Below are 18,857 nucleotides of genomic sequence, written 5' to 3'. Positions count from 1 at the left end.
AATAAACAAATATTGTCTAGTATGGTCCAAGTACAGTCGTTTTTACAGCTAAAAATGGCTATTTTGGAAATTCAAAATGGTGGACCATGGAGAAGATCCCCCTTTTCATGTATGAAAAGTGCAATTTTTCCAGTCAATGAATACTTAGACTTTGATCGTGGTGGTAAGTATTCATGAAAAAGGTAACATTAGTGAATGAGCAGCATGTATTCTGGAAATAAACAACTAAAAATCTCACACAGTGTCCCTTTAAAAGCAGCCGACCAACAGGCAAAATACTGGCAGTATCATCCAGGGGGCAGAGCAAGAGAAAGAGAGAGAGAGAGAGAGAGAGAGAGAGAGAGAGAGAGAGAGAGAGAGAGAGAGAGAGAGAGAGAGAGAGAGAGAGAGAGAGAGAGAGAGAGAGAGAGAGAGCAGCATTGTGATACTGAAATTGGGAACACAGACTGTAAACAAAACATAACAAAAAGAAGGACTCTCCGGGAGACGATACTGCTACTGCTCCTACATTTGCACACTCCTTTTTCAAAGTGCAACGGGGAAGTATGATCACAAATGTTTGCAATTTCGACAACTTGAAAGTTGCCGCCATTGTCGTTTTCACCAAGAGCACTCGCCTGGAACTGTGCAGTCTTTCTTACGATCACCCCCAGCGAGTTTGAACATATCGCACCTAACGCGCGCGAAATTGACATGAAATACAGATGTTAACGTGTTCCTGCACGAATCGTGCCCGCGCACGCGTATCCTGCAGCAAGCATACCGAAGGCCTTATCCAATTTCATCCATCTTAACATATACACTGTATTCAGTTCCCCAAGAGTTTACCATTCACGAAAATCCCTTCAGCTCCACAAGAGTTTACCATTCACGAAAATCCCTTCAATTCCACAAGTTTACTATTCACGCAAAACGCCTCAATTCCACAATTGTTTACCATTCATGAAAATCATTTCAATCCCACACGCGTTTACCATTCACAAAAATCCCTTCAATTCCACAAGAGTTAAGCATTCACGAAGATCCCTTCAATTCTACAAGAGTTTTTCTTTGCTCTTTTTTTTTTTCCCCCGGAAGTTCAAGGCTATGTTTCCACATCTGCTAGAAAAAAAAGGGGCAAGGACGGGCGTGGGGGAGAGAAAAAGAAGAAGAAGAAAACTTGCAGAGTTCCGAAGGAGTGAGGAAAGATGAGAAGGCATTTGGGAGGGAAGTGTGAAGAGCACACAATCACTGCAGTGGGGTCAAGTGTGTGTCTGGACTTTGCCTGTGCAACTCCGTAGGCAGAGAGGCAGGCAGGCAGGCAGAGAGGCAGGCTGGCAGGCAGAGAGGCAGAGAGGCAGGCTGGCAGACAGACAGAGAGGCATAGAAGCAGACAGACAGGCAGGCAGGCAGGCAGGCAGGAAGAGAGGCATACAGACAGACAGGCAGGCAGGCAGGCACAGCGGCAGGCAGGCAGAGAGGCAGGCAGGCAGGCAAAGAGGCAGGAAAGGCTCCACCCCACATCACCACACTGCGCTCCGCATGCTGTGTAATCTTCCCAAAGTATAGGCCTGGCCCATGCCATGTTTGTTTGCCCCAAATTAACGTGTTAGGGTCGTGTCCTGTACGCAGGCAATTAGCTAATTACAACATGGAGGATCCTGAGAGCGCGGGCTCCGCTCCACTCTGCCAGTGGTTCCCAAACTGGGGGGTCGGGACCCCTAGGCGGTTGGCGGAGGTGTTGAAGGGGGGTTGTGGACAAAAAGGGACATTATTGCATAAAAATGAGAAATCATGACAATACTCTTAAGTCCTAAAGGGGAACCCGGCTGAAAAAAGTTTGGGTACCACTGTGCTATGCTCTGCTCTCTCTGCTGCTGTGCTGTTTTATTTTGATACCACCATCTGGCATCACTTTCCTAAAATCCCGGGGCTCAGGGCTCGGAGCTCAGTGTCACACCAAATTGCTGGGAGGCATCCTCGGGTCACTCGTGCTGCACAAACTGCTTGACAGGGATGTTTTACACGACACAGAGATGTCTCAGAGGGCACACGTTTAGCCTTGAAGAGGTCACGGCCAGGAGACATACGCACAGAGGCACACAGGCAGATGCACACAGCACACAGGGGAATGTACTGGAAGGGAAGGGAAGTACTGCTAAACTGATTGGTGTCAAAACCAGGCTCGGTGAGGATAACGTTGGAACGAGGTGAGGTCACGGCAGAAAATTTCCCTTGGTGGGCAAGAACCATGTGCTGAACGTGTCAAACCAAATGGTTTTCGAGGAAATCGCTGTGTTTCATTCGTCCCTTTCTTGGAGGAAAGCTCTGCCAGTTGGCGGCCATCTTGGAGAGGAGTTTGGGCATCTACTGTAATTCTGATTAGTAACACCAGAGCCACTCAAATGGAGAAACAAGAGAAATGGACTCTTGGATAAGTATCAATCGCGAAAACCATATGGTTGAAACTGGGAGACTGTTCTCTTGAATCAAAATCAAGCTTTTCTCATGTGTTATTTTGTTATTATGATCGCTTGTTAACATTATAAGTACACTTTTTGATGTTAGATTTTGTACAGGGGGGTGGGGGTGGTGGCTTAAACCAATGTACGAACCACAGCTGCAAGGCAAACATTAGTGGGTCTTAGCTTTCTATCACATTGAATCTGTTCAGCAGACGACTATGCATGGCAGAGCAAACACAATGTTCACACCCTGGCACATCTCTCCATGTTTTGTGTTCTAGAATGCGACCCATGTCCCGTGTTCTAGAATGCTACCCATGTTCTGTGTTCTAGATTATGCTACCCATGTTCCGTGTTCTAGATGGCTACTTCTTGGCTGTACAGTCCTGTGTTCTTACCTGGAGCATCACAGTTGGTAGGAGCGGAGCCCGGCGCTGTTCTGGTGCCGGCTCTCTCCTGTCCCTGGTTGTCCACGCACCAGCAGTGACCCGTAGACCCGTGGCACTGGAGCGCCCGGTACTGACCCTGTTCATCACACTGAGGCACGAAGGCTCCAGGTCCGCCCTGAGAACCCTGGACACTGTCTCTGTGGTGTTCACACTGGGTCTTGGGACGCTCTGGACGAACTGTGTAGGGGACACTAGTGTTACGATTCGGGTTTACAAGAACATATCAGGGTCAACACAAGGCGATGTTAACATCGTCAAACAATATTGACATTAATATGACATTAAAATGACATTATAATACATTTTTACAAAATCTAACATCCATGGAGGTTGTTCTTTGATAATGTTTATCTCTTCAGTCATCCACCTGGACTGATGACGACTGATGACATGCATCAGTAAAATTGAGCACAAATTGAGAAGATGCATTTTTACTACGCATCGCCTACACTAACCCCTTATGGACAGGTGTTTCTTACCTGGCTCATTGCAGTTTGGTCTGGATGACCCGGGGGGCGCCCTGGTGCCAGCTCTCTCCTGTCCCTGGTTGTCCACGCACCAGCAGTGACCCGTAGACCCGTGGCACTGGAGCGGCCGGTACTGACCCTGTTCGTCACACTCGGGGACAAAGGCTCCTGCTACAGGGAATCCGTCCTGTGAACCCTGGACACTGTCCCTGTGGTGCTCACACTGGGTCTTGGGACGCTCTGGAACAGAATAGGAGTGGGGGGTGGGGGGTGTCATTTTCAATTTAATTCAGCATCTTCCCAAATAGATCAACTGGCTTTATCCTTTTGCATAATTTGGGATTTGTAACTACTGCTGTGCTAGTTTACTCAGTGCAGTTCCATTTCATGAATTGGATCTCAAGCAAATTGTGTTTTTTTTTTCATTTCATATTTCATTTCACACAGCTTAATTTAACTTCAAATCAGCCCAACTTAACTGAACTTCATTCCCTCCAAACAGACTGCGCCAAATTCAATAAAATGCACTTCAATTTAATTTTAAGGAACTACTGATAAATGCACACATGATGACCGGTTGATAAATGCACACAGAAAGTGGCAGAACTGTGCAAATGGATGATCCTCATTCAGATCATTTCAAATGGATGAGGGCATCATCAGGCCTTCTCACCTGGTCAGGTGTTTGTGCTTACCTGGTTGGTCGCAGTTTGGTCTGGGTGACCCAGGGGGCGCCCTGGTGCCGGCTCTCTCCTGTCCCTGGCTGTCCACGCACCAGCAGTGACCCGTAGAGCCATGGCACTGGAGCGGCCGGTATTGGCCCTGTTCATCACACTCGGGCACGAAGGCTCCCAGTCCACCCTGAGAACCCTGGATTCTGTGGTGCTCACAATGTGTCTTGGGGCGCTCTGGATGTAGAGAGAGGCAGAGTAGAATCCACATTTTCATATAACCTTTATTTAAATGTGGAAACATGGAGCTGCAGGAATATGCTGGGACCAATGGACTGTGGCACCAATGAGCTAAAAATGTATGTTTTAAGTCTTCGTGATGTGGGACCTATGGGCTGTGGGAACATAGACACGTTCCTTCTTACAGCCAACCCACTTCCTACGGTATTCACCCCATTAAGCAGCATTTAGCTGCAGTTCACCTACAGGGCGTTGGCGGGCAAGCGCAGAACAAAATTGAGGTTAGCCTGCTAATCTTCATCATTGTCTTGTGTATCAGCTGAAACCAGAAAATATTATACTGATTTCTGAGAGATCGATATGGATTTTGCATCAAAAGTGCAATAACCTGGGAGTTACATATACATAATCCAACCGCACACACACGCTTACACACACACATGCACACACACACACACACACACACACACACACACACACACACACACACACACACACACACACACACACACACACACACACACACACACACACACACACACACACACACACACACACACACACACACACACACACACACACACACACAGTTGAAGTTGGAAGACGAATAAGTTCACTTGTGACTTTTTCCAGTAGGTACTGGACAGTCTCTGCTAGCATCTAGCTAAGGAAATCCTTTACTCACGTCAGCTAATATAGACTAGTTAAGTTGACTAACATAAAGTCTCCAAAGGTCTCCTAACCGAAGGTCTCCTAAAGGGGCGTTCATCTGACGTCATATGGATCCAGGAAATGTGTATGGGCTTGATGTATCTTACTCTACTAAAGAATTCTTTGTTGTGACCTGGACAGGTGTTTGTTCTTACCTGGCTCATCGCAGTTTGGTCTGGGTGACCCAGGGGGCGTTCTGGTGCCGGCTCTCTCCTGTCCCTGGCTGTCCACGCAGAAGCAGTGACCCGTAGAGCCGTGGCACTGGAGCGGCCGGTATTGGCCCTGTTCATCACACTCGGGGACAAAGGATCCCGGTCCGCCCTGAGAACCCTGGACTCTGTGGTGCTCACAATGTGTCTTGGGGCGCTCTGGATGTAGAGAGAGGGGCAGAGAGAGTATGTTGATTTACATAATCCTGCCTCTTCTCAAATAGGAGAACTCACACTAATCCTTCTTGCAAATACTTTTTTAGTTGTGGAAGTTAATTCAAACCAATAAAGTTTTTGAGCCAGTGGACCTTCAACCAATTAAGTGTCATTTAATTCAACTTAAACTCACCTAACCCAAATTAAGAGTACCTAATTCAACTGTACCAACGTGAATTACATTCCAATCGATTCAATTGCTGTACAGCATCAAAGGCGTCAATACTGTAGCTCCTCGTTATCGTTTGCAGCTTTGGTGTGACCTGGATAGGTGTTTTTTCTAACCTGGCTCATTGCAGTTTGGTCTGGATGACCCAGGGGGTGCCCTGGTGCCGGCCCTCTCTTGTCCCTGGTTGTCCACGCACCAGCAGTGACCTGTAGAGCCGTGGCACTGGAGCGGCCGGTACTGACCCTGCTCGTCACACTCGGGGACGAAGGCTCCAGGTCCGCCTTGAGAACCGTGGTCTCTGAAGTGCTCACAATGTGTCTTGGGGCGTTCTGGGAAGGGAGTAAGAAGAAATGGAAACCAGGAGAGAGCAGAGAGAGAATCTAGTGAGGTGCTGCTGAGTATGTTGGTTTACAATAATCCAGTATCCTCCTCAAATAGGAAGACTCACCTAATCCTTCTGACAAAGCATTTTTTAGTTGTGCAAATTAGTTCAAATCAATGAGGTTTTTGAGTCGATGGACCTTCAATGGATTAAGTGTCATTTTACTCAGCTTCAATTCAACTCCACCTAAAATCAATTAACCCAAGTTAAGAGTACCTAATTCAACTGTACCAAAGTGAATTACATTCAAATCAATTCAATTTTACCCAACGGGAGAGTATCCTGAACTGTGTCAAAGGTGTCCATAATGTAGCTCCTCCTTATCATGTGCAGCCTTTGTGCTACCTGGACAGTTCTTACCAGGGCTGCTTTCCCAAAAAACCTTAAGGAGTACTTAAGCCTAAGTAGTACTTAAGTATGAGGGTCAACCTAAGCAATATATCAGAATAGGTCTCACATCATTATTAAAGTTAACATCGTAACTAAAGTTATACATACACTATTTCACCTCGCACATGCACTTTGCACAAACATTTTAATGGCATGTGCGAGAAAATATATTGTATGTGGGCCAATTAAATTATTGTATGCATAAACTTTCAGTGGTGTGATATATTGCTTAAGTGGCCCCTCATACTTACGTACTACTTAGGCTTAAGTACTACGTACTTAAGGTTTTTTGGGAAACGTAGCCCTGGTCAGATGTTTGTTCTTACCTGGTTGATCGCAGTTAGGTCTGGATGACCCAGGGGGCGCCCTGGTGCCAGCTCTCTCCTGTCCCTGGTTGTCCACGCACCAGCAGTGACCCGTAGAACCGTGGCACTGGAGCGGCCGGTACTGGCCCTGTTCATCACACTCGGGGACAAAGGCTCCTACAACAGGGAAGCCGTCCTTAGACCCCTGGACACTGTCCCTGTGGTGCTCACACTGGGTCTTGGGACGCTCTGGAAAGGGAGTAAGAAGAGAAGGGAACCAGGAGAGAGGGAACCAGGACAGAGCAGAGAGAGAACCTGGTGAGGTGCTGAGGACATAGGGGCAGCCATGGTGTAATGGGTAAGGAGTTGGACTGTAGATCTAAGGGTTGCAGATTCAATCACCACCTTACCACCTTACCAATCTCTCCCTCCATGCCTGAGGTACATTTGGGCCAGGCACCTAACCCAATGAAAAAAAAAATTGTCGGCTTACACCTTCATCAAGGCCATCAGGGAATGTAACCAAACCCTGTAAGAGCTGTAAATCGCTTTGGATTAAAGTGTTAGCAGTAACACTTTACAATAAGGGATGCGTTATGACGACTTAAGAAAATAATTAACTAGGCCTGTAACGGTATAATGTATTGTATAATGTAACCGAACAGACCTGTACCGAACCGAACAGTGCTGTACTAAATGGTAGAGTAACAGGTTATTCTGTTCTTGTTGACATCATGCCACTGGAAACTGTTGCCGCAGCCGTGGCTCAATCGCCTGGGCACTCAACTTCTACACCGGCAAACCGGGTTCAATTCCTGCCCGAGGTCATGTGCCGAGCCTTCCCCGTCTCTCTCTGCCCGCTCACTTCCTGTCTCTCTGTTACTGTACTGTCATAATAAAGGCATAAAAAGCCCAAAAACTAAAAAAAAAGGAAAATGCCCGATGCCCATGCCACAACATGAGAAAAGGTAAAACAAAACCACCAGATAGTAAAATGTGTCTGCAAACATGCAGGCAGACTGGTTTTGGCAGTGAAAGCGTGTTGAAAGCTCAAAGGAGTGCATCTCATCCACATCATCATTCCAAATTACCCACGCACACACACACACACACACACACACACACACACACACACACACACACACACACACACACACACACACACACACACACACACACACACACACACACACACGCACGCACGCACGCACGCACGCACACACACACACACACACAAAGCAGCATACATATAGTGTATGTCTGGAATGTATAGTGTGTGTGTGTGTGTGTATGTGAGGGGGCAGCCCGTGATAGGGCAGATGAAGACACAGCTCAGGTCGCCTTGACATCAGGGCTGAGGAGCTTTGCTTTCTGACAACTCCTGTGACAAGCTCAGAGAGGGATTCCATCCCATCCACATCTCCTTTAGCAGGGTCAAGGCATGTTTTTACCAAGCCCACCCCTAGACAGCTAAACACTCCCACCCCCACCCACCCCCCAACCCACCCACATCCCCACTACCCCAGGCTCTCCAGGCTGGATGTAAATTACAATGCCATCTGGAAGTTGTACAGATGGTATAGTCTGTTTAATGGAGGGGGCAATTACTGCCTCTCTCAGACAGATAAGCATTTCCAGACAATAAATATACAACACATGCGGCGGGCCGGCGCTCCAGGAATGACAGATGAATCATGGGTGGCTTACATATACATCCAGATGCATACACTGCATGGCACGGGTGGAGGGGGAGGGGGGGAATCTTTCAAACATTTCAGACACGTTCATACATTTTTTTTTTCGTTTCGGTTTTTTTTTGGTTAGAGAGTGTGATGAACATGAGCAGCAGGGTCGAGATGAGCTGCAAGGGAGCAATGAGTCATCCGTGGCAAAAGACAAAATTACATTACATTACATTACATTACATTACGCTGGCGATAAAGGCGTAAAAGCCCAAAAAAAGCTTCATAAGGATCATCAATCTGAGCTATGAATTAAGTCCAACTATAGAGAGGAATATTAACAAGAGATTATTTTTTTCAATACTGCATCTACGATTCAGAAAAATTGTCGCCCTTTTGACTAATCAGCGGGCCCCTGGCTGGTGGGGGCCCCTAGGCTAATGCCATATCTAGCCTGTGCATTAATCCGACCCTGCACGTGTCTGCCTTTTTAACTCCCTCTTTTCCCTTGTGTTTCACCTTGAGACAATTTCATGAACTCTCAAGGGTCCATTAATCAGCTGTGTTTCTGGAGCTCTGTGAGCACTGTGAGATAACACGCTGTACCGTATGTAGCTGTGGTGAGGTTAGGGGTTAGGGGTATCCAACTGTTTCACTTTATAGAGGTCCTTCAAACAACACCTGGACACCAGGCTCATCACACACACGCTTCCACCCTGTACCTACCACCCTAGACCCAGGGGCAGTCCTAGGGGACGGGTCAATGGGAAATTGCCTGGGGTGGCACCTGCCTGCGAGGGGGGCAGCACCATTGCAAAACTCCACCCACGATGACAGTAGTGCTGTTACAGTAATGTGTTATTTCTGTGCTATTTAGGGCTGTAACGATTCGGTTCATATCATGATTTTTAACCTACGGTTGGATACACCCCACAATTTTTAGATGCACCTTTTTCAATTAATTTATTTGCTTTTTTCACATTTGTCAACATTATAAAATAAAATTATAAATACATATATGACAGGTTATAGGTAGAGTAGGGTACACGAGGCTACTATTTTTTTTTTTTAAGTTTAAAAGTAATAATAATGATGATGATTTGAAGCTTGGAAGCGCATCATATCATGCGCTTGTTTTCTGGACCTGAAGGACAACAGAACATTGAAAGGGTGTCTACTGCCTTCTTTGACTTCTATACAGTACCGTGACTCTGAGTATCATGATTTCTCGGTTCGATACAATATCGATACAGCCCTAGTGCTATTACTATGCTATTGCAACAATAACAGCTGCAATAATGTTTTTTTTTTTTTTCACAGATTTTGCTATCTTTTTGCGGGGGAGCAGGATCGTGGGGTGGTGGCTGGAGTACCAGTCATTGTAGGATTGCCACCGGCAAGGCTCTTATGCAGATACGCATATTTGCTTAAGTGAGGAAGGAATCAAGTAAATGTACTGTATGTCATTACATTGGTAAAAAAAATCCCATAGACTCAGGATCCTTTTTCTCGAAAACATGGTTGCTAACCAGTAAACAACTTAACAGGTTGCCTATGGACAATTGTATTGCAATCAAGTAAGTAGCCTAGTTAGCAATGAAGGTGTCGAGAAACATACCCATGTCCGACCAGGCACACTATATAGAACATTTGAAAGTTTGACCAATTCTGACCAATTCATTTTGATGTCCAATGGCTTGATGGGGTGTGTTTAAAGAAATGATGTACCAGCTCCACTAGCAGGTAGATGAAGGAAAGGGTATTGCGGCTTCAACCAGCAGCATGCAGAGGCATTTCATGAATGCAAGTCAGACATGTCCTTTGCATCTCCCTCAGAGAAGTGGGCTGGCAACAGGAGTTAAGCTTAGCCAAACTACTGTATATTCTCAGAGTCGCAACAGCTAGACAAGCTTCTTTAGAGATTGTACTGTGAATGTACTGTGATAACTTCCTTAAGGCGATGATACACAGGACAACTTTTTAAGAAATATGTCTAGGCAATGATACTACTTTAAGACAATTTGTATTTGAGTATTTGAGTCTTGATCAAGGGAACTTGGATCAGCAACAGACAACTTCTCTATTCCAACAGAACATTTGGGAGCCAGCGATAATGTTGCCGAGCAACATTACTTAACATTTTTGCCCTGTGTATCATTACACTTACAGTACATGTCAACTGCCAGTTTGTACACGAACTAACAAAACCTGTCAAAAAAGCCAAATATCAAAGCCACCGATGTACTTGAAAATGAAGGAAAGAATACGCATTCATGTGCTCTTGGAAACGTGTATAACATTTTTCAACAATTTTCCCAGTGGTAAATACCAAGTGGCGTTCATGTGTGTTTCCCATGTCAGTGTTTGGTATTTATCATAATTCCCAGAGCACATGGATGCACAATTAGTTTTCCAACAGCTGCAAGCTGCGGTGCCTGGACAGGCCTTCTCACCTGGTTGGTCACAGTTAGTGGGAGGTGTGCCTGCAGGGGTTCTGGTGCCGGCTCTCTCCTGCCCCTGGTTGTCCACGCACCAGCAGTGACCCGTAGAGCCGTGGCACTGGAGCGGCCGGTACTGACCCTGTTCGTCACACTGAGGCACGAAGGCTCCCAGTCCGCCCTGAGATCCTTGGACACTGTCTCTGTGGTGTTCACACTGGGTCTTGGGACGCTCTGGAAGAACTGCCGATAACAGGGTATTAAGGTCAGGGGAAATTTGTAATCAACATTTACAATCACATTTATTCTAAGATTGACGTACTTGTAGTTCTTGATTATTGTTTTGGACACAGCACAACCAGGACCTTGTTTCACAAAAGCATCAGCAATTTAATACCGTAGGTTGCCAATGGGAAATTGCATTGCTGCCAAGTAAGTTGCTAACTTAGTTAGCAACGACGCTGTTGAGAAATGCATAGTAGTCAAAGGGCCGTACCATGAACACAAACCAGGATTTCCCCCAGCACATCCGGCCTGTAGTGAAGGCTTTACAGCCTTTTACCTTTACAACAGACCCCGCCTATACTAAGTCCCCTGAAAATATAAATTTACTACTGTATATTACAAATGTAACTTCTAACATTTCTTTGCAAAATATGTCATATTTCATTTGAAACTGCATAACATTAAAATTATGTTGGGGGCCAGTTAAGACATAAGTTCCCCACCCCTGGATTAAACCATGTGAGCAGGGGCGCCATGACAAAAATACTACGTAGTGTTTCCCTAGCGCCCTAGTTACAACATTTAAAAAAACATATTAAAAAGGTTAAAGGGGTATGCCACTATTTTGGGGCTTAATACAGTTAAAATCGTTGGCCAGGGTTTATATAGGTGGTTAAGTGTATTATTTTTCATGTAAGCCGTTGTCTTGTTTTAAGACAAGTTAAAAGAGGGAGCATGTCGCTAAGCTAGTGAAAAGCCCCAAAATAGTGGCATACCCCTTTAATGGTTGGGTTAAAATGAATCTCTTTAATTAAGGTAATAAGGAATCAGTTGACTAGAGGCAGCCAAACTTTATTTATAACACATATTTCTTACAGCTTGACCACCTGGTCCCAAACAAATACAACTGCCTTGTCACTGATACACAAATCTTTTGAACAGGCACTGAAAATTCTGGACAAAACATCCAACATATACCATCACTGTCCTATCATCCAGACGTATGGTTTATATAGTTTAGACAATTTTATTTCTTTCTCAAATTGCTGTTTATTTTACAAAATTATAAATGATCTTGATCCCCCTCCCCTTAAGCAATTTGTGAGTCTGAACAAACCCATAAATAATACAAGAGTATCATCTAGAGGGGACTGCATAAGTGTGTTTAGAAAGTCCACTTTAGGACAAAGGGCCTTCTCAATAAAATAGCAGGGCCATGGAATAGTATTCCTGCAAATATTAGGCAAAGCAACACGCTTAGTAGTTTTAAATCAGGTCTTAAGAAATGTCTAAAAGTGGGGCAGCACTGTGGACATTTTTAGTCACTGACCGTCTGGATGTTTATCTTATCATATATCTGGTGTGTTTTTTGTTGTTGTTTCTTTAGTTTATCTTTTTAATTATGTATACTTGGCCATGTAATATAATGTAGGCCTATTTGCAAATAGTGCACCCATTGTATTATTGTCACAGTTTTGCATTATTATGAATTTTAATCCTTTTTTTTAAACACCAATTCCTGTCAAGGGACTACAGATGAAAATTAGCATCATGGCTATAATCTGGCTCAATTGTATGTTGTGCACTGTCCCTGTCAAATAAACAATAAATGAAATGAAATGAAACACTGAAAGCACATGCACTGGGAGAGCACAAGCTCTGCTGGGCCCTCAGTGAGCTAGCTGTACTACCTGTTCAGGTGTTTGTTCCTACCTGGTTCGTCGCAGTTTGGTCTGGATGACCCAGGGGGCGCCCTGGTGCCGGTTCTCTCCTGTCCCTGGCTGTCCACGCACCAGCAGTGACCCGTAGAACCATGGCACTGGAGCGGCCGGTACTGACCTTGCTCATCGCACTCGGGGACAAAGGCGCCCAGGAGGGAGAAGCCATCTTGAGAGCCCTGGATGCTGTCCCTGTGGTGCTCACACTGCGTCTTGGGGCGCTCAGGCTCTGGGACGAGAACATTACATTACATTACACTACATTTGACAGATGCTTTTGCACAAAACATCTTACAACCGAGTATATAATCGCTGCATACAACACTTGCAGATACAAAATTGGACAGGGATAAACAGAATAATGGGTGAAATGCTTAGTGGGCTTCGTTTTTTTAACCCCTTAGCGCAGCGCTATGGCTCTCTGTAATGTCATCGCAATGTTGTTATGATGTAGTTAGGCATTTTCAGCAAGTGAAAAGGGTCGCCGGCGACCCCATCTGCCTTAACCCTTTGATGCGTTAGCGCCCCTAGCGGATGCGCATACGGGACATCAGACGATCGAAACAACAAGTACAAACATATTTGTATAAACAAAATGTTTCAGAAAGAAAATCGATACACACAACTAATAAACACACTTGGTTCTACAAACACAGAAAACCCAACGATTGTAGCTGCCACGGTTAGCTCATAATCCTCCATCAACCGCACGCTATGTTCATTGATAATGTAAACAAATTGTCCGACTTCGTCAAACTAACATCATGTATAAACATAATAGGAGCGTTTGAAACGGTCTGAAACCCCATGTAAAATTCATTTACACCACCATAAAGATATACCTTAAGTTTGAAGACTTAAAGTTTGAATTTGATGTGTTATGAGTTTGCTTACCTTTAGGTGTTACAAGTGACTGAATTCCCTCATTGAAATAATCCACGGAGACTTCGACATTTTGATGATAATAAAATCCTTTATTCCTCAAAAACAAGGCTGTAGACTGAAGCATTAACTTGTTATCTGTTAGAATCCATCGTTTCTGTTCGCTAGATTTCATTATTTTTTGTGTTTGATTAACTTTTGTCAAGCGAGTTCTACACGCGAAATCTACTTCCGGGTTTGAACAAGGTTGCGTAAAATAACAATAGCCCAAACCATGGAGTTTAAAGGTCAATGATATCTTATTCGGCCAATAGTATTCGCCCATCTGGTTGACAAAATCAGGGGATTCCCCACGTTAGAGCGAAAAGCAAACGCGATTGGTCCATGCGTAACCATCATGTTCGGTTGCTTGTGTTTTGCCTGGCCATGTGCGTAAATGACCTTCTCGCAGTTGCGCATAGCGGTGTTTCCCAACAGCGCGAAATTTAAAAAACTCAGGAAGATGCAGCGTCGCTATTTTAATACGGATAAAGTCCTACAGCTGTTATTTGACGACGACATTGATGATGACATTGATTGTCTCAGTAATGGATATCCTGACAGCATGGACTCAGCTGAGGAGGAGCCGTTTGACGAGCGCATAGATCCCGTTTTGGACGTGTAAGTAGCCTACATGCGACTGCACACTAGCATTACTACACCGACTGTATGCACGCACCGATAGATAGATAGATAGATAGATAGATAGATAGATAGATAGATAGATAGATAGATAGATAGATAGATAGATAGATATGACTCGACTCTATATATAATAATAAGTTAGTTAGAACTTTATTTGTCCCCGTGGGGCAATTTATTGCACTCGCTGGCACAATACACATAAGACACAGTGAGACATAAGTTATAAGCAGACAAGCACATAGAACATAAAAGATAAAACACAACAATTGACATTCACACTAGTACACATTGGGTGGCTGCATAACTACTTGACCTCATTTAGTGCTTTTAATAATAATAATAAAAATAATAATAATAGCAAATGTTATTCTATATTATATGGTCATATAATAGCTATCCAAATTTACAGGGTAGCTATGCATATAATAGTTATATAGTTATATAGTGCATGCTGAGCATTGCAAATGTATAATACTATATGCACAATATAATACTGTTTGCACAATCACTATGTTGTCAAAATGGCAAGGTAGATGCAAGGTACAGCGTAAGCGCTGTAATAGTAGTTGTAAAGGTCACTACCATACTACTGCTATTACACTTTACTAATGTGTTACTACATGCATTTGAATGCTTACATATAAATATACATAAATACATCAATTTAATGTTGCTGCTCAGATCAATTCTTTGTTTGTCAAAGTGTTCACTGCAATGAAATACATGCAAATGGTCCTTATTGTAAGAAATAACATGTAGTATATATCTTCTTTACTTAGAGGGGAGTCTCCTGTAGATGTGGAGGTGGACAGTGGAGAAGAACAGAGCGGGACATGCCCTACACAAATTGGCAGATGAATTGGGAGCTTCAGAACATCTGGTGCAGGTTGCTGCAGCTTCTGCTGAAATACAGAGGCTGTCTGGAGATATCACAATACCTGCCACCACTTCTGCTGCTGCCCCTCCAAAGCCTTCCACCTCCACTGCTCCTTCTGTTGCCCCACCACAGTCTGCTAGTCACCAGCTACAGCCTGCCACGGCCACTGCTGCTGCTGCGACTGCCTCCTTCTCCCGGCCTGCTGCCGCTGCCGCTGCCTCCTCGTGCCGCAAGCGACCTCTGCTGAGACTGTCACCCTCTCCCCCTCCTCTCCTGCCCGCCGTCACCCAGTTGCCTCTGCTGCACGCTGCAAGGGTCCCTGCTGCTGCTGCGGCTGCCTCCTCCTCCCGGTCTGCTGCTGCTGCGGCTGCCTCCTCCTTATGGCCTGAAGCTGCGGCTACCTCCTCCTTATGGCCTGAAGCTGCGGCTACCTCCTCCTTATGGCCTGAAGCTGCGGCTACCTCCTCCTTATGGCCTGATGCTGCGGCTGCCTCCTCCTCCCGGTCTGCTGCTGCTGCGGCTGTCTCCTCATTATGGCCTGATGCTGCGGCTGCCTCCTCCTCCCGGTCTGCTGCTGCTGCGGCTGTCTCCTCATTATGGCCTGATGCTGCGGCTGCCTCCTCCTCCCGGCCTACTGCCGCTGCCTCCTCGCGCCGCATGCGACCTCCTGCTGTGACTGTCACCCTCATCCTCTCCTGCCCGCCGTCGCCCTCCAGTTGCCTCTGCTGCACGACGCAAGGGTCCCTCTCCTGCACGCCGTCGCCCTGCCCCACCGCAAAGCCAGCTGTGCAACACAGCAGATGACGACCCTGATGGTTGGCAAGACATTACTGTCGCTGATGTCAAGCCAACAATACTTCTTTTCTCCCCCTAACGCCGCCCAGAAGTCCAGCTGGACTTGCTCCAATCATACTCCCCACTGGACCTTTGTGTTCTGGCCAACGGGGCTCTGGTGTGCTTGCCTTGACTGACAATACAATATAGCAAACAAATTGAGAAGCGAAAAATGCATCGTTACAGGTACTATGGACATGCCCAGTCTTACTATGCAGTGTCACAGGAAGTGTGACGTGCCCGGGCTACTTGTGTGGCCATTTTTGTAACTATAATAATATTACTAATGACTGTGTTTGTATAGTAGTGTTCGTTCAATCATGCAGATCTATCTATTTTAGAAGTCTGACAAAAACACACACACACATTTTGAGGTGTTCCAAGTCATACATCCTTGGGAAGCAACGTTTTGAGGAAAGGCTCCTTGAGGGAAAAACTCCCTTGGAAAATCATTTTCAGAAGACTGATCATATCTGAAAAATAGTACACAGTATGCATACATTCATATCCACTGCACCTAGCAAAAGCACAATGTGCAGTGCTTCAGTATAACAGTATATAAGTCTGGATAGGTTTTGGGCACGTTTTGGAGAGAGTGTGGACCCCTGCTGTAGAAAATACAGCTATGCTTCTCAATTAATCAAAAAAATGGGTTTATATAGGACTAAATGTAAATGTAAGTGGAGTCACACTTGATTTTTATTGATATGACTGTTTTTGCCTTTGGGTACTTTTGGAGAGGTTTGGAGAGGTTGGGTAGACACTTTTGGGAACGCCTATGTCATGTAATGGATATTCTTTTGCAGCTCTTACAAACCTTTGTCTATTGCCTTCAAATTTTTCACACATGTTGCCAACATATAGGTGCATCATGTCATGTAATTTTTTTGGACCTGTGCCACTCCTAAATAATTGTGCACTATAGAATCCAAATAAATCATAGGCGATTTTTGATTTTTTTACATTTTTACTGCTGTGCCAACTGTAATATTGAATTCATAATGTTCTCATTAAAACACTTTAACTCTTTGAACATGATGTCCCAAATGTATTCTGTTATGTGGTTCATACATTTTGTAAATAGCATATGTAGAACCAGAGATATTCTACTGTACATAATAAGTGTCAAATATAGGCGGAAATTGCCATTTTTTGCATCTGCATCAAAGGGTTAAGAGGCTACGTACATTAGCACAGGGTTAAGTAGAGAAGACAAAGGGGTCAACTGCCCTGGGATCAGGTAGAGATGAGCCCCAGAATTGGGGCCTCCTTACATGGTATGTACTATATGGTGAGGTGCCCTTACGTATGACTTTGCAGTGGGCCCGGCCAAAGCTGTCAGCAGCAGCTGTCAAAGCGGTCATAGACACATGAACCTAATACAACTGAAGATGGACGTTACCGGTCTGAGAGCGGCACTGGAATCCGTCTCCATGGTAACCGGTGCGGCAGCGGCACTGGAAGGAGCCTAGGGTGTTGGAGCAGGACGCCTGGCCGTGGCACGGCGTCGACCGGCACTCGTCCATGTCTACAGTAGAAAGAAGTACGTGATCAGTAATACATTTAGTTTTACATTTACTGTAGGTTTACATGTGGCACGGCGTCGACCGGCACTCGTCCATGTCGTACAGTAGCTACAGTAGAGGGAAATTAAAGTTAGGCCTCGTTTACACGCGTGCAGATGCTTTTGAAACAGTGACACTCATCCATGTCTACAGTTAAGTAGAGGGAAATTACATTTAGTTAGGCCACAATTAAACTTGTGGAAGGGCATCGATCGGCACTCATCCATGTCTACAGCAGAGGGATATTACAGTTAGGCCTCGTCTTCAAGTCAAAAAACATTATTTTAGATCCCATTTACATAGCATATGGATTAAAGAAATGTCAATTGGTTGTGCTTGCGCTCTGCTGTGTTGTACCATGCAGCACTGTGCTGTGAAACAGTATGGTGTGCAATACTATGTGGTGTTGTGCTGAGTTAAGCTGTTATGTGCTGTGCTGTTCAGCTGGACATGGTAAGAGTTAACCGTCCACTGTGCAGTGTTATGCTGTGCTGTGCTGTGCTGTGATATGCTGTGCTGTGCTGTGCTGACTTAAGCTGTGCTATGCTGTTCAGCTGGGCCTGGTAACAGGGCGAATAGACCGGCCACGACGAGATTCAAGCGACAGAGAATCGCTTCTGTGCAGCTAGCGATACAATCGATTGAAGCTAGAAGAGTATGTCTGTTAAAAGCAGAATGCAAGCATTCCAACATTCCCATTGGCTGTGACGGCTGTCGCCGAACCGTGTCATAGCTAATTCAAAATTAATTTCCATTGCTATGCTGATGACACCCAGCTCTATTTATCTGGCAAACCCTCTGACACTCTCCCTCCCCCCTCCCTCACCACCTGTCTCTCTGAAATCAAATCCTGGTTCACCTCCAATTTTTTGAAACTCAATTCTAACAAAACTGAAGTCCTACTAGTAGGCACCAAATCCACCTTATCCAAAGCAGATAGTTTTTCCTTCTTAATTGATAACTCTCCTATCTCCCCCTCCCCTCAAGTTAAGAGTCTGGGCGTCATACTTGATGGCTCTCTATCCTTCCTCTCCCACATTAACAACATCACACGGTCTGCTTATTTCCACCTACGCAACATTAACCGTCTCCGCCCCTCTCTCACTTCCCATTCTACCTCCATTCTTGTACACAGTCTTGTCACCTCCCGCATTGATTACTGTAATTCTCTCCTCTTTGGTCTCCCTCAAAAATCTCTCCACAAGCTCCAACTGGTCCAGAACTCAGCTGCCCGCATCATTACTAAAACCCCTTCCTGTCACCATATTACCCCTGCACTGCAACATCTCCACTGGCTCC

At 45.2% G+C, this 18,857-nt stretch overlaps 1 protein-coding gene across 3 annotated transcripts in view; it reads right to left on the bottom strand.

Annotated features, from left to right (window-relative positions):
- The window catches only part of nid2a (nidogen 2a (osteonidogen)), a 116,370-nt gene that overhangs the window by 23,604 nt on the left and 73,909 nt on the right, over positions 1 to 18,857 (bottom strand). The window contains exons 12-20 of one of the 3 annotated variants that reach the window (XM_063184650.1): positions 17,396 to 17,521; positions 12,712 to 12,945; positions 10,789 to 11,016; positions 6,675 to 6,902; positions 5,693 to 5,905; positions 5,138 to 5,350; positions 4,056 to 4,268; positions 3,373 to 3,600; positions 2,843 to 3,070 (exon numbers count right to left, since the gene is read on the bottom strand). In XM_063184650.1, coding sequence (XP_063040720.1) covers positions 2,843 to 3,070; positions 3,373 to 3,600; positions 4,056 to 4,268; positions 5,138 to 5,350; positions 5,693 to 5,905; positions 6,675 to 6,902; positions 10,789 to 11,016; positions 12,712 to 12,945; positions 17,396 to 17,521 — 1,911 coding nt within the window. The remainder of the gene's footprint in view (positions 1 to 2,842; positions 3,071 to 3,372; positions 3,601 to 4,055; positions 4,269 to 5,137; positions 5,351 to 5,692; positions 5,906 to 6,674; positions 6,903 to 10,788; positions 11,017 to 12,711; positions 12,946 to 17,395; positions 17,522 to 18,857) is intronic. The other 2 variants (XM_063184651.1, XM_063184652.1) reach the window with 2 other exon arrangements.

Source organism: Engraulis encrasicolus, chromosome 19, assembly GCF_034702125.1.
Source record: "Engraulis encrasicolus isolate BLACKSEA-1 chromosome 19, IST_EnEncr_1.0, whole genome shotgun sequence".
Lineage (NCBI taxonomy): Eukaryota > Metazoa > Chordata > Actinopteri > Clupeiformes > Engraulidae > Engraulis > Engraulis encrasicolus.
The sequence above is the reverse complement of the archived record's forward strand: the minus strand, read 5'-3'. Positions and strand labels throughout refer to the sequence as shown.